The sequence below is a fragment of the Mesoplodon bidens genome (assembly GCF_964165515.1).
Source record: "Mesoplodon bidens genome assembly, chromosome: 3".
NCBI classification, from domain to species: Eukaryota; Metazoa; Chordata; class Mammalia; order Artiodactyla; family Ziphiidae; genus Mesoplodon; species Mesoplodon bidens.
Genome location: NC_138178.1, coordinates 144,396,192 through 144,411,398, shown reverse-complemented (window position 1 = coordinate 144,411,398; position 15,207 = coordinate 144,396,192). Strand labels below are relative to the sequence as shown.

The 15,207-nt window shown below is 44.5% G+C and overlaps 1 protein-coding gene across 4 annotated transcripts in view; it reads left to right on the top strand.

Moving 5' to 3' along the window:
- Positions 1–15,207, top strand: part of ZFYVE26 (zinc finger FYVE-type containing 26) — a 64,632-nt gene that overhangs the window by 10,842 nt on the left and 38,583 nt on the right. For all 4 annotated transcript variants that reach the window (XM_081229435.1, XM_081229434.1, XM_081229436.1 and 1 more), the window contains exons 9-16: positions 536–699; positions 3,411–3,614; positions 4,621–5,238; positions 5,701–5,787; positions 8,108–8,176; positions 8,797–8,948; positions 11,544–11,745; positions 12,707–12,970. In XM_081229435.1, the coding sequence (XP_081085561.1) occupies positions 536–699; positions 3,411–3,614; positions 4,621–5,238; positions 5,701–5,787; positions 8,108–8,176; positions 8,797–8,948; positions 11,544–11,745; positions 12,707–12,970 (1,760 nt within the window). The remainder of the gene's footprint in view (positions 1–535; positions 700–3,410; positions 3,615–4,620; positions 5,239–5,700; positions 5,788–8,107; positions 8,177–8,796; positions 8,949–11,543; positions 11,746–12,706; positions 12,971–15,207) is intronic.

Sequence of the window (15,207 nt, the reverse complement as noted above, 5' to 3'; positions counted from 1 at the left end):
CCACATTCTTAGCCACGTGTTATCTTGGATCACATTTTTATTCAACAACAGCCTCTTGAAATGTGTGCGCGGCCCTGTGTTTTCCTGATAACTTAGCCTTGGGTCTTCCCTGGATCTGGGTTCTTATTTTGTTCTTCACCCACCTCACCAGCACTTCTGAAGTCGAGTAGGCCGCTGGGGGAAGTAGCAAGGGGCCCTGACTCAAAGAAGAGCAGAGAAGCTCATGTCAGCTCTCAGCTAGGAAAATTACAGAAATTAGGAAGCTTAATCTGTGGGCCCTTTCTAGACCCCGCTGAGCACAGAGGCCCTTCCTAGGTCCTTACTAGACAAGTAAAGCCAGCTTGATGAATGTCCTTCCCTGGGGGTAAATAAAGGCTATCCTCTATCATAGACCAACTGAAATTTAGTGTTTGGGGAAGTGAAACCTGTGGTGTTACAGGCCAGAGAGAAAGAATAAGAGGGAACGGAGACTGGTCTTTCTCAAAGCAATTATATAAACTGCCTCCCCTTCCATCCTCCCAACTTTCCCTTTCAGCAACCCCATACCAAAGAGAGATCTCCTGTGTCACTTACATGGTGGAGAAAGCCACTCAGTGCTGTACTCTCTCCATCACCTTACAAACCTTCCAGCCCTCAGGGAGGAAGATGTCCTCAAGCTCCTACAGAAGGTGCCAGCCAAGGACCCCCAGCAAGAGCATGGTGAGTTGGCGATGGAGTGACCTGAGCAAGGTTCCCTCTTAGGACAATCTTGCAGATGTTTCTTACAGCACAAGATTTATCTAGATGTGATTGCTGGGATCTATCAAGATGGGTGGTCCAGCAGGTACCCTCTAAACTAGCGCTGTTTGCCACAATCAGATTACAAGATGTAGGGACACCTTCCCCTTTCTTGGTGAGGCCTAGGGTATCCTATGAGAACAATTCCATAGGAACCTTTGTCCTCGTGGATCCAGCTCAGGAACCATGAGCATACCCTCATTTCACTGAAACAGAATTAGGAACTGCTCTGAATTCACAGCATTGTCATTGGTAGTGTTTATGCAAATTCTTGGTGAGTCTCTCCATGCTTCATAAGCTTTCTTATAGCACATTTTGTGCCTTCCTTCCCTCCCATATCTTTTTTTTTTTTTTTTTTTTTTTTTAGCGGTACGCGGGCCTCTCACTGTTGCGGCCTCTCTCATTGCGGAGCACAGGCTCCAGGTGCGCAGGCTCAGCGGCCATGGCTCACGGGCCCAGCCGGTACACGGCATGTGGGATCTTCCCGGACCGGGGCACGAACCCGTGTCCCCTGCATCGGCAGGCAGACTCTCAACCACTGTGCCACCAGGGAAGCCCCCCTCCCATATCTTCTTCATAGTCTATTGAACAGGTAAAGAGTCTTTCTTCTAGAAGATTCTTTTTTTGAGTTTTTTTTTTAGAGTTTTTCTTTTAGAAGAAAGACTTGCCTGAAACAGTAACAAAGCCTTGTTTTAACCTTAGATCTTTGCTTAAAATTCAAGTCCCCATTAACAAGCTCACTCTTTTTGCTCTCAAAAATCATATGATGATGTGGTCACAACCTACTACACAGGCCAGGGACCTTACTTTTGAGAGAAACAAACATTCTCATATGGCAGTAGATGTCTGTCAGCCTAGATATTGCTTTGATTTACTTTTTTAAAGGACCTACCACTAACTGTAAAACTAGTGTTACTACATTCTATATTTTTTTGGAAAGGTAGACAACTTGTTTAGCAGATTTCCTGAAGGAACTGGAACTCTCTGTTTTCTACATACAAGTACAAAAGTCTTCCGAAGAAGTGTTTGAAATCTATCCCTGGTGACCCACCAGAACACAATTAGAACTTGAACTTGGAAAAGGCAAAAGAGGAGTGATAATAGGGCTTGGACTAGGGTGAGGCAAGAGAGGCATCTCGGGCAAAAATGTAAGGAGCCACTCCCACTCAGCGTGCTTGCAAGTCCTGGTTCTGGGCCATAATGCCATGAAGAGGTCAAGGCCATAGAACAATATTGACTTTGTTCTGCTTATTACCCTGACCTTGGCAAGGCCAAGCTTCTAAGAAGTAATCACTAGAAAACCTATACCTAAAGGGGCTTGTTGCAGCATTGTAGTAGCAAAACATCCCTAACTATTCCAATGTCCTGCCCTTGAGGAATATGCCTAGACAAGGGATTCATTCAGTAGAACTATATGCAGCCAGCAGATATTTAGTTTGTAAAGAAACATAATCAAATGCTTATACTCTAAAGGATTTTTAAGAAGTAGGAAAATTAAATAGTATATAAAATGTTACACTCAAAACACATACACATGTACACAAAACTATTAAAGGGGTTAAACCAGAATGTAACAGTGGTTGTGTTTAGCTGGTAGGCTTATGGGTGGTATTTTTTTTCTTCTTTTTGCTTTATTACATTTAATGTTTTTTCTTTCAACAGGTTATACTTTTGCTATGATAAGAATTAGGGGTAGATTAAGATGTTTAGAGATTCTGTAAAGATGGTAACCTTCCTTCCTCCTAAGTTCAAAACAAATTTTTAATGAAAAATTATAAATTATTAAACAAGTGTACAGAATCTCAACAGAGTTTATGTTTTTTTCTCATGATGTCTGCTTCAGGGCTTTCCTAAAAATATCAAGTTTTTTTTTTTTTTTAAACACCGTGTTACCTCTGCTCCCTTATTTCTCAATCTAAACACATTTTAAGCCTGCCTCTTGGGTAATGTGGCATTCGAAAGGTAGACCAAACATGTACTTCAAGCTTTATTTTTTTAAAAAAGGAAAAACAAGTATTTTAAGAAATGTAAGGGAAAGCTTTGTTAAATAGCCATGAGGCCTAGGTTGAACAGACATGTAGAGGGGAGGTTGGTGGGGAAAAGGAAACCGAGAGACTGAAAGTTGTTGAATAGAAAAAAAGGCCTGGAAGGGACGCAGATCACACTGCCAGAAAGGAGAGAGGGTGAGAACACCTAGGGGACTAGCAGTGTGGCATCTCTTTGCTTCAGCCATACATGCAGCCCCTGCCTGAAAGAAGCATCTCTGGGACTTCCCTGGTGGCACAGTGGTTAAGAATCTGCCTGCCAATGCAGGGGACACGGGTTTGAGCCCTGGTCCGGGAAGATCCCACATGCCGCGGAGCAACTAAGCCCGTGCGCCACAACTACTGAGCCTGTGCTCTAGAGCCCGCGAGCCACAACTACTGAGCCTTCGCGCCTAGAGCCTGCACTCCACAGCAAGAGAAGCCACCGCAATGAGAAGCCCGTGCACTGCGACAAGGAGTGGGCCCCACTCACAGCAACTAGAGAAAGCCTGCGCACAGCAATGAAGACCCAATGCAGCCAAAAATAAAATATTAAAAAAAAAAAAAAAAGCACCTCTGAAGTTCTGCCTGTTTCTCTCTATAATTCAGATTCAACTGACGCCACGGTCCCTGCGCACCTGAGCCGGTGTCAGAACTTGACACTCTACCGGAGCTTCTGTGCCATGAAGTATGCCATCTATGCCCTCTGTGTGAACTCACACCGGCACTCCCAGTGCCAGGAATGCAAAGACGGTCCCTCTGAGGACCTGGCTGTGGCTGCAGAGCCAGTGAACGATTCTCTCTCCTCCCCAGGTGCAGCGCCGCCCCCCACCCCTTCCCTGGCGGGAGCTGGGAACAACCTGTCCCAGCCGGTTCTTTGCGTGGGAACCCTTTGCCACCAGGGCTGGGAGGTAGCCTTGGTTTTATTATGCCCACGAATAATTTCATCCATTTATCAGCCTCTGTGAATCAAAGGGACATGGGGAAAGCAAGTGATCTGCATAAGTTCTAACAGAGCCTGAACACCTAGTACAGTGTTTTCCAAATGCTTCTTTTTTTTACTCCAGTCCACAGTAGATAGCATTTCACATCACTCCAGTTTGCACCTAGGTATATAATTTGTGCTTTCATGTGTATGTGTATATGTGTGTATGTGATGTGTCAACTGAAATAAGTTTTAAGAAACATTACTTACCCTTCCAAACAGAGCACACTTCTGATTATTTTTCTGCTTTATTTCATTTTTTCAAATGCAGCCGTCTAAGTCAGTGTCATAGGTCACAGCCTACAGTTTGAAAGAACCTTCTGTCCTATTAGCTCTCATTTTTCTTAAAAACTTATAACTCCTTACCTTGCTTTCTGTGACTGGTGGTCAAGTATCTCTCCCCTGCAGCTTTGGAATAGACCTTCACCTCTGAGCATGGTCATTTTAAGAGATCTGGGTAGGCTGTGATCACCTGTAGTATAACAATGAGTGCAAACAGGAATTGAGGAATAAGGCTGCCTTCATTCTAGGAACTGAAATACGGAGTACTTCTCAGAGATGAGGAGTAATGTAATTTTAAAAAGCAGAAACATAATGTTCACTGAACTGTACTTTTAGTTCAGGGAGCAAAATCTTTCTACAAATCATGAAAAGACATGGCTCAATAGCCTCTTAGTCTTCTGACTGTAACCACAGTTCTCTGAGTCACTACAAAGAAAGAAATGAGTTAAACTTGGGAGAATGTTTGAGTCTGACAAGTACTGTTTCTAATGTTTGCGTTTTCTCTCTTTCCTTCTCTTTCTCTGGCCTCTTGTTTTATACATGCTTCTTCAGGTGCTTCAGATCTCTTTTCAACATACCTGGCCAGGTGTCAACAGTATCTGTGCAGTATTCCTGACGCTCTGTGCCTGGAACTTCTAGAAAACATCTTCTCATTGCTCCTCATCACCTCTGCTGATCTTCACCCAGAGCCTCACCTGCCCGAGGACTACGCTGAGGATGATGACGTTGAGGGGAAGGGCCCGTTGGGTTTGAGGTCCCCGTCAGAGAGCCCTCAGCACATAGCACAGCCTGAGAGGAGGTCAGAACAGGGTTCCCTGGGGGCCTCCAGGAGCCTGGCCGACACGGTTCCAAGCTCTCTGAAGGCAGAGCCAAAAGACAGTTCCCCAGAGCCTCACAGGCACAGCTTTTTGGACCTAAAGCACTTTACTAGCGGTATCAGTGGGTTCCTGGCTGATGAATACGTAATAGGGGCCTTCCTCAGGCTGCTCCAGGAGCAGATGGATGAGCTAAGCAGCCGCAGCCCCCCTGAGAAGCCAAAGCTGCTTGAAGGCCAGAGTGGCTTGGGCAGCAGCAGCAGAGACGGACTGCAGAGCCGCCTGCACCAGTTCTCCAAGGTTCTCTCTGAGGCCCAGTGGAGGTACAAGGTGGTGAGCAGCAACCAGGGCTCAGGTGAGAGGAGATAACAGAAAGGGAGGAGGGAGAAAAGTCTCGGGAATGTGGGACAGCTAGGAGTGCATGGAGTCACACTAGTTCAGGGCATATCGCCGTGGCCACTTGTGTCAGAACTCCGGGGTACCGCTCAGTGTCGCACAGGCTGGTCCAGATCTTCCCCTACCTGTTACCCCAGGAGGTGGGTCAAATCAAAACTGATCACCTTCAGAAGGGGGAGGGGCAACATAGGAGTAGGGGAGTAAGAGGTACAAACTATTAGATATAAAATAAGCTACAAGGATATATTGTACAACACAGGGAGTATAGCCAATATTTTATAACTATAAATGGAGTATAGCCTTTAAGAATGTGAATCGCGATATTGTACACCTGTAACATATAATATTGTACAGCAACAATACTTCAATTAAAAAAAAATTGATCACCCTCCCGTATGACCCACTGGGTTTGCTGTTTCAGAGGAGCAACCCTCCCGAAGATACCGGCCCATCGCCACATGGCACCCCAGTCTCCGCCGGGGTCGTCGGACAAGAAGGAGCCGGGCAGGTAATCTGAAGAACTCTCTCCATGCCTCCTTCCCACAAGCGGCAAATGGTATAGTGCCACTTGTCTAATATTCTTCAAGATAAAGCAGTTCTTAAAGTACCTTAACACTAACGATAAAGATAAGATCTTAAAGTATCTTAAAGCAATTCTTTAAGATAAGGTACAAACAAAAGTGATCTAAGATTATCCTAATCCCACTCCCCCAAAGTAACCCTTGCTAATAGTTTTCTTCCAAAAATTCTCCATGAAATACAAGCATGTATATCATTTTAGATATACAGATGCATCATACTACATATAGAGAACTGCAACTTTCTTTTTTCATTTATATCCTCTTACATACGTAAACGTATCATACTCTATATTGAGAACTCACTTCTCTTCACTTATTTTAAAGGCTGCTTAGTAGTTCATTGTCACATGTACCCTTTTGTGGGCATTTAAATTGTTTCCAGTTTTTTACTATTATAAACAATGCTACAGTAGACCTTGTACGTATGTCTGTGCATACTTGTGTGAGTATATCTATAGGATAAGTCCCTAGCAGTATAATATAGAAGGTCAAAGTATATTTGGGTATAAATACAGATACAACAAATTGCCCCCAAAAAAGGTGGACCAATTTACGTTCCCATCACCTGTATATGTAAGTGCCTATTTTCATATACATTCATCAAAAATGAGTAGTATCAGGTTTCTTTTTAGTCTTTGCCAATATGATTAATATAGTAATGGTGTGTCATTGTTTTAATACTAATTTTTAGTTTGAGATTGAATGTCTTTTCATATATTTATTGGCCATTTATATTTTTCAGTCTAAGGTACATATTTTCTGTTGGGTTTGTCTTTGTTGAATTATAAAAAGCTCTTTATACCTTAAGGAAAATATTCTGTCATTTTGTGCTACAAGTTTTGCTCCATTTTGTCTTTTGACTTTGATAATGAGTTTTTCTAAAGGAGTTTAACACAGAAGCATTATACAGAAGTATTAAATTTTTAGATAATCAAATTTCCATTATGGTTTTTGGTAGTTTTTAAATAATTAACAGGGAGTTCATAAAGAGTTTCCTGTGTGCTAAAAAAAATACTAGGTATCTTGAGGGAGGTGAATGAGGCATAAACCAGGACTTTGCCTTAAAGGAATTCATAATTTACCTGCAGAGACAGTATACATGAAAAACTTAAACTGCCCGGAGTCACGGCCTGAAAACAGAAGAAATCTCATGGACGGGGAGGTCAGCGTAGCGTACAAAGGCAGAGAAACAGGCTTTCTGAAAGAGTTGACTTTTGAATCAAGCTCAGAAGAATGAGTAGGCTTTAGCTAAGTGGCAACAAGAGATATGAACATGCTGGCTGGGGTGGAGACTACCATGAGAGAAACATGGAAAACTTAAAGGCTGAGCCCCTTAAGTTGCTCAGTTAATTGGTTTGAGTCAGTTTGCATCCACCTGACCCATCCTGCCCAGAATGCACAATCCATCTTCTCTTTTCCTACAGCTGTAGGAAGGCAGGTGTTGAGAAGATGCTTTTTCTCCAGGACTTTCAATATCATGGTCCTTTTTTAATATATAAATTTATTTATTTATTTGGCTGTGTTGTGTCTTTGTTGCTGCACGTGGACTTTCTCTTGTTTCAGCGAGCAGGAGCTACTCTTCGTTGCAGTGCGCGGGCTTCTCTAGTTGTGGCTCAGTAGTTGTGGCTCGCAGGCTGTAGAGCACAGGCTCAGTAGTTGTGGCGCATGGGCTTAGTTGCTCCGCGGCATGTGGGATCTTCCCAGACCAGGGATCGAGCCCATGTCCCCTGCATTGGCAGGTGGATTCTTAACCACTGCACCACCAGGGAAGTCCCAATATCATGGTCTTTGATCAGCCTGTCCTTATACTTTGGTTCCCTACTTTTTCAACTATGAGGACAACTTTTTCTATGTCAGAAAATTTTGTGACCCTCTTTGGCACCGTACTGGTTCCATGTCATAATAGTTGTGCTTTAATTTTTTTTTCAGACTATTCACAGTGCTTAGTGAGCAATGGGGGTCGCTGACCCCTAGAAGTAACTTGAAAGCTCCTGGGGCTCTGAGACCCAGAGACTGGAAACCACTGGTATAAGCTACTATCCAAATGAGCACTGGGACAATGTTAAGCCCACCCCTGTACCTTTGGTCTGTAGGAATTTGCATTTTACTGTAGAAGGAGCCACTGGTATAGTAGCTACCCATTATCTTCTCACTCTACCCAGATCTCAGCTTTCAAGCCAACTTCTCACTTTCTACACTGTAAGGCACTGATGGTTCATTTTCTCTCTTTCCTCCTAATACCTCTAGATGGCCGGGACAGAGGTTCCAACCCATCCCTGGAAAGTACAAGTAGTGAGCTGAGCACAAGTACTTCAGGTATGGGGGTCCCAACCAGTTGCCAACTTCCAGCAGCTTTGCCCCCATAAAGAGTTGCCATACACCACGGTGTGAAAACCTGGACTGAGCAGTTCATGCTTGTGTTCAGTGGGGAAAGGGCTATTTCACTATCAGCTGAGTTACCCATCAGTAGAGAGAAACAGGTGAATACCCAAGGAAGGTTGTTGGTACATAAGTCTTATAGTCAAAGATGATAACATATTAACAGAAACACACTACCATATATAAAATAGACAAACAATAAGGATTTACTGTATAGCACAGGGAACTATATTCAATTTCTTATAATAACCAATAATGGAAAAGAATTTTTAAAAAGTATATATATAAATAAATACATATGTATAACTGAATCACTTTGCTGTACACCTGAAACTAACACAATATTGTAAGTCAACTATACTTCAATTTAAAATAAAAGAAAGAAAGAAAAAGATGATAGCATAGGTATGTGCTTCATTTGAGGAAAATTCAAGATCCATTTACAGACCTTTTAGAGAAGGACTTTGAGAAGATAGGAGTTTGGCAGCAGGTGACAGAATAGTTTTTCCTCAATTTCTATCCCTTCCTTGGCCCTCAACGTTCTTGTGTCCTGACAGAGGGAAGTCTGAGTACTGCATCTGGGAAGAATGAGCTAGATGGCCGGTCGCAACCTCAACCTCAAAGTTCACTCATCCGCATGATGTTCTCCCCACCTGAGTCACTGCTGGCATCCTGCATCCTCCGGGGGAACTTCGCAGAAGCCCATCAGGTGAGGCAGGTACTTGTGCAGCAGGTGTTAGGAGCCTAGGCTCTACTTTGTCACAGTAAAGAATGCTAAGGTAGCCCTTTGCTGTCTGGGACCCTCGGGGCATCAGGTAAAGCCAGATGCTTGTGCAAGAAGAGCCAGTCGGGCACACCTGAGGAGCCACGTCTAGCAGAAGCAGGAGGGAGTTTCCATGTATGGAGCCTGATCTTGAGCACTGTGGATTTCAAGATCCAGAAGGAGGAGATTTAAGCTGTTGAATCATGTTCGTATTCAGAACATAAAACAGGTTTTTTGGGGTTTTTTTTTTTCGTTATGCGGGCCTCTCACTGTTGTGGCCTCTCTCGTTGCGGAGCACAGGCTCCGGACGCGCAGGCTCAGCGGCCATGGCTCACGGGCCCAGCCGCTCCACGGCATGTGGGATCTTCCCAGACCGGGGCACAAGTCCCCTGCATCGGCAGGCAGACTCTCAACCACTGCGCCACCAGGAAAGCCCATAAAACAGTTTTTTAACAAGATAAAACATTCGGCCACAGTCAAGACGTTGAAATATTTTTGTTTCTTGTAGTCCTTCTCTGAACACATATGTGGTTTTATATAGTTAGAAATCACTATGCAAACAATTTTTAATAATAAATAGAATGCCAGTTTAACATACAGGAAGTGTAGGGAGCTAGCAAATTAGAATGTTGTGTAGGGAAAAGTGCAGGGAGTAGAAACCAGAAAGACTGTACTCCCGCTGAGCTTTGGTGTCCTCATCTGAAACTTGGAGTTAAATATAATACCTGCTTGTGCTACCTCTTGGAATGTTAAGCGGATTATGTGCAAGCTGTGAGAAATACAAGAATCCTCTGCTATTGTTTAAATTTAAAAGCATAGAAGCCCACTCTTCTAGTTTTTAAAACTCTCTTGATATATTTATGACGCTTGCACTGGTCCCTTAACACATAGGTCAGAATTTTTCTTTCATGTGAGTTTACTTGTTGAGGAATAAATCATGGAAACATCTAGGTGACTGGATAATTTTTACTTAACTTCCTCTGACACATTTTAAATCCTGTACTTTAATGATAATGATAATTCTATCCCTCTGGGAAGGATAGGACCCTCACCAGCCTTTCTGACCCCCAAACCAAGAGGAAGTCAGTTGTGAGTCCCCTGATGCTTTACCGCTAAATGTCCTCACTTCCTCTTCCTTTCCTGGGGCTTTGACCTTTTCTTTTTCTCGTTTTTCTTTTTTTTTTTTTTTGCAGTACGCGGGCCTCTCACTGTCGTGGCCTCTCCCGTTGCGGAGCACAGGCTCCGGACGCGCAGGCTCAGCGGCCATGGCTCACGGGCCCAGCCGCTCCACGGCATGTGGGATCTTCCCGGACCAGGGCACGAACCCCTGTCCCCTGCATCGGCAGGCAGACTCTCAACGACTGCGCCACCAGGAAAGCCCCTCATTTTCTTTTTTAATAAAAGGTTTTATTTTTAAACCTGGTTACAGAGCAAGTTGTGCCTATTTATAAGAAAATACCAAAAAGTATTAACCAGAAAATAAAATTACTTTTAACCTATCGTCCAGAACAACCAAATACTGAAGATAAAAGCATATTTTTGCCAATGTTTTTCCAAGATGTATGTGACTTTTATATAGAGCCAAGATCATTTTGAATCTAAAATTTAGTGCCTTTTTTACATTATAATATAAGCATTTGCCTAGTAACTGATTTTAGTGACCTTATGATAGTCTGATCTAGTAGCTGCATTTGACCATTCCCTGTTAACTCACATTTATTTTCAACCTGGTAATAGTTGTAGTAAAGAGTGTCAAGATTATCACCTTTATACATTGACTTTTGAATTATTTCCTTAAGAAAGTTTTTCATAAAAACGACTGAGTCAAAGAATATAAACATTTTTGGGCTTCCCTGGTGGCGCAGTGGTTGAGAGTCTGCCTGCCGATGCAGGGGACACGGGTTCGTGCCCCGGTCTGGGAGGATCCCACATGCCGCGGAGCGGCTGGGCCCGTGAGCCATGGCCGTTGAGCCTGCGCGTCGGGAGCCTGCGGGAGCCTGTGGGAGCCTGCGCGTCCGGAGCCTGTGCTCCGCAACGGGAGAGGCCACAACAGTGAGAGGCCCACATACCGCAAAAAAAAAAAAAAAAAAAAAAAAAAAAAGAATATAAACATTTTTAAAGCTCTGTAGACTGCCAAATTGCTTTTCAAAAAGGTTGTGACAGTGCATTCCGCCACCACCCCCTGAGGGTTTATTTTCACACTTTGTCATTATGGTAGATGTAAGGTAGTATTAATGTTAAATTCCCTGAATTACTGGGAAGGGAAAACATTTTTTACCTGTGTATTAGTCCTGTGTATTTTCTCTTTGAAATTGTCCTCATCTTTTGCCTATTTTCTGCTGTGGCTTCAGTGGCCCTCTTGCTGACTTTTATGAGTTATTTCTACATTTGACCTACTCTTTGAGTGTCCAGTGTTCTTCCAGCCCCACAAAGCAGTTGTCTTAGGGCCAGAGCCTGATGACTAGCAAGATCTCAGATCTGTAGACACTCTCCACCTCAGTGGGCCTGCTGCAAGCCACACTCCTTCCTCTCCTGTGGCAGGTGGTGTTCACATTCAACCTGAAGTCCTCGCCCAGCTCCGGGGAGCTGCTGTTCATGGAGCGCTACCAGGAGGTCATCCAGGAGCTGGCCCGAGTAGAGCACAAGATCGAAAACCGGAACTCGGACGGGGGTAGTGGCACCATCCGAAGAACAGGCAGCGGCCGCTCAACTCTGCAGGCCATTGGCAGCGCTGCAGCCGCAGGTCCGGCTTCCCTGTTGCCAGGTGGTGAGGGAGCTGTGGGAGGAGGGTATGGGGGAAAAACCACCCAAATCAGAGGCTCATCATGAAGGTGAGCAGAAACCTAGAGAAGGATGCTTGCCTTGAAGAACAGCAGTCCTGACACCTCCAGAGTCATTTTCTAGCTGTGCCCAGCCTCGCCGACCATGGTGGTCACTTACCTGCCCCTCGAGCTCCTCCATTAAGCTTGTCCCACGTGACTTACACTGAAGCGTGTGAATGCAGTTTCCACCATGTGTTTTGATGGCCATTAATCTTGGGATTTGGAGAACTGATCATTTTCTTCCCATGTAATCATTCAGGGATAAAGCATATTATTCTACTTTTCTAGCAAGTGAAGAAGTTCTATCTAACACCTGTGGCCTGGGATTCACAGATGTCAATTCCCACCCTTGGCTGCACTGCAGAAAGGGCTCATCCTTTCATTATTTCTTGAAAGTGGAATCTTGTCCCATATTTTTACATCTCTTGCTGGTCTAGGCTCTGTATATCAAGTTACCATCGCTTGTTGCTCCTTCTGTAAGCTCCCAGAGATTTTCTTTACAAATTCAAAAGAATATATGCATATCCTTTTTGTTTTTAATATAAATGAGCTCTTCCAACAAGTACTATTTTCTACCTTGCTTTTTTAGTGATGTATTTTAGAGACCTTTTCTGATGAGCACACACAGACCTACCTCATTTCATCCTACTTTTAGACCCCATTTGGATCTAAACTCCACCTTTTTGAGTTTCTCTTGGTCTTTCTTTCCGTGCCATTGTTTTGATGCCGTAAGAGTGGGCTATAATGATGGTCTTGATATGCACAGATGGTATACTGTGCAGAAGGACCTCAGACATTTTTTAAGTCACTACTTTTCAAAATAAAAGCGCTAGTGAGAGTCATTTTAACCTCTTGCCTTGTATCCCACTGCTGGGTGTCCAGGGATGGTATTTTACTCCATCTCTGATGTGACTGACAAGCTGCTCAGCACCTCGGGAGACCCCATCCCCACACTCCAGGAGGACTTCTGGATAAGCAGTAGCTCGGTGGAGCCCACTGCCCCCCTGAGAGAGGTTCTGGAAGACCTCAGCCCCCCTGCCATGGCTGCATTTGACCTGGCTTGCTCTCAGTGCCAGCTCTGGAAAACCGGCAAGCAGCTCTTGGAAACCGCTGAACGGCGCCTGAACAGCAGCCTTGAGAGTCGGGGTGAGTGTGCTGCTTTTGCTTGATCCCTTAATTCTCAAATGAGGAGATGGGGTTCTGAGATGCTTAACAATCGTGCAAGAAGAAAGTTATCGGGGAAGGAGGGGCGGGGAGAAAGGATTATTAGTTCATTTCCTCATGTCCTGTCTGGCAACTTAAATATAGTTTACCGAGAGTCTCGCCTTCTTAACAGATATAGCAAATTCCAGTCATTTGGGGAAATTCTCTTCTGGTTTATAGATAAATTCAAGGAAGAAATATACATTCAAAAATGGTACCAGGGCTTCCCTGGTGGCGCAGTGGTTGAGAGTCCGCCTGCCGATGCAGGGGACACGGGTTCGTGCCCCGGTCTGGGAAGATCCCACATGCCGCGGAGCGGTTGGGCCCGTGAGCCTTGGCCGCTGAGCCTGCGCGTCCGGAGCCTGTGCTCCGCGACGGGAGACACCACAATAGTGAGAGGCCCGTGTACCACAAAAAAAAAAAAAAATGGTACCAATGGAATTTGTGCCCTTAAACTGCATACCTCCTCCAGAGTGAATCCCACTTAACCTAAAAACTGAGTCTCAAGCTTGTAAACCAGGTATAAGGGAAAATTTAGTGGATCACAGTTGGAGGGAGGATTGTACCTTGAGGTTAATAATATCCCAGAATGTGTATATAGAATTCTTGGAGGAATGAAGGTAGAGGAATGTGAAGAAAGAATTAGGCAAAGTTCCACTCCCCACCCATCCTTGATACACACACCCAGCATTGGAAGGACTGACCAGGGAGAGAGAAAGAAACATGTTCTCTCTGAGTCATATGGAGGGAAGAATGGTGAATAGATATGACATGAATAGCCTCCCTTAGGTTCAGTGATTCGATGGGTGAACTCACAGGACTCAGCATATAGTCATACTCATGGCTACGAATTATTTCATCAAAAGGACACAAAGCAAAATTAGCAAAGGGGGAAGGTTCATGGGGTAAAGTCTGGAGGAAATCAGACACAAGCTTCCAAGAGTCCTCTCCCACTGGAGTCACACGGGATGTGCTTAACTCCTCCAGCAATGAGTTGTGACAACAAACAAGTGTGAAGTGTTGTCTACTGGAAGCTCATTAGTGAGCCAGTGCCCAAGGTTTTTATTGGGAGCTGGTGACAGAGGGACCCTCTGCCCAGCATGTACCAAAATTCCAGGCTCTCAGGAGGAAGGCAGGTGTTCAGCATAAACCATATTGTACAAACAGTTTAGGCACAATCAGTCGCTCTCATCATTTAGGGAAAGTTTTATATCAGTGTAGGAAACCGTTTACCAGTCAAGTTCACAGACACCAAGCAGGGACCAACCTTGCAAGCAGCCCTTTCTAAGGATAGCAGTCTCAGGCCTGCTGTGTTGACTCTATTCTGCACACCCTTCCAAATCACTTCTGAGCTGTTGATTTAAAAGTCCTTTAACGTTGACACAGTCCTAGGAAAGTATGCCGTGGCATACACAATGCTGTTTTGGTTTTTTTGGGGGTTTGGGTTTTTTTTTTTTTTTTTGCGGTACGCAGGCCTCTCACTGCTGTGGCCTCTCCTGTCGCGGAGCACAGGCTCTGGACACGCAGGCTCAGCGGCCATGGCTCATGGGCCCAGCCGCTCTGCGGCATGTGGGATCTTCCCGGACCGGGGCACGAACCTGTGTCCCCTGCATCGGCAGGCGGACTCTCAACCACTGCGCCACCAGGGAAGCCCCACAATGCTGTTTTTATCGAAAAATTTCCCTCTCCCTCATCTAGTACTTATATTCTAAAATGAATGGAGATATTATCCAAGCTATTAATAATATTCAAGCTGATCGGTTTCATGCCAATCAATCAGGAATTAACTTAGTACCTACTGCATTTCCAGATTATCCCAAGTATATGGGAGTACAGGAGAGGTATAAGGAATAATCTCTGTCCATAAGGTTATTTATAGTCTAGTCAGGGTGTCAAGATACAGATAAGATCCCAGCTCAAATTCTCGGCTGAAGGAAGTAGCAGGGCAAATGCACAAGAAGTGCCTGATCAGCTTGGGACAGCGATTCCCTAGGAACGCCAGAGCTTCTGGGTCTGCTGCTGTGGACAGCTGAGGCATCTTGCCAGAGGTAGCCCTGGAACAGCAGGCATGGAATAAGCCAGGTATGCTGGTTGTCATGAAAAATGGCACAGCGTATGTTTCTTCCTCAATATTGGAGAAGATAAAACTTCACAAGTAACTACAGGACTGAGTGTCAATC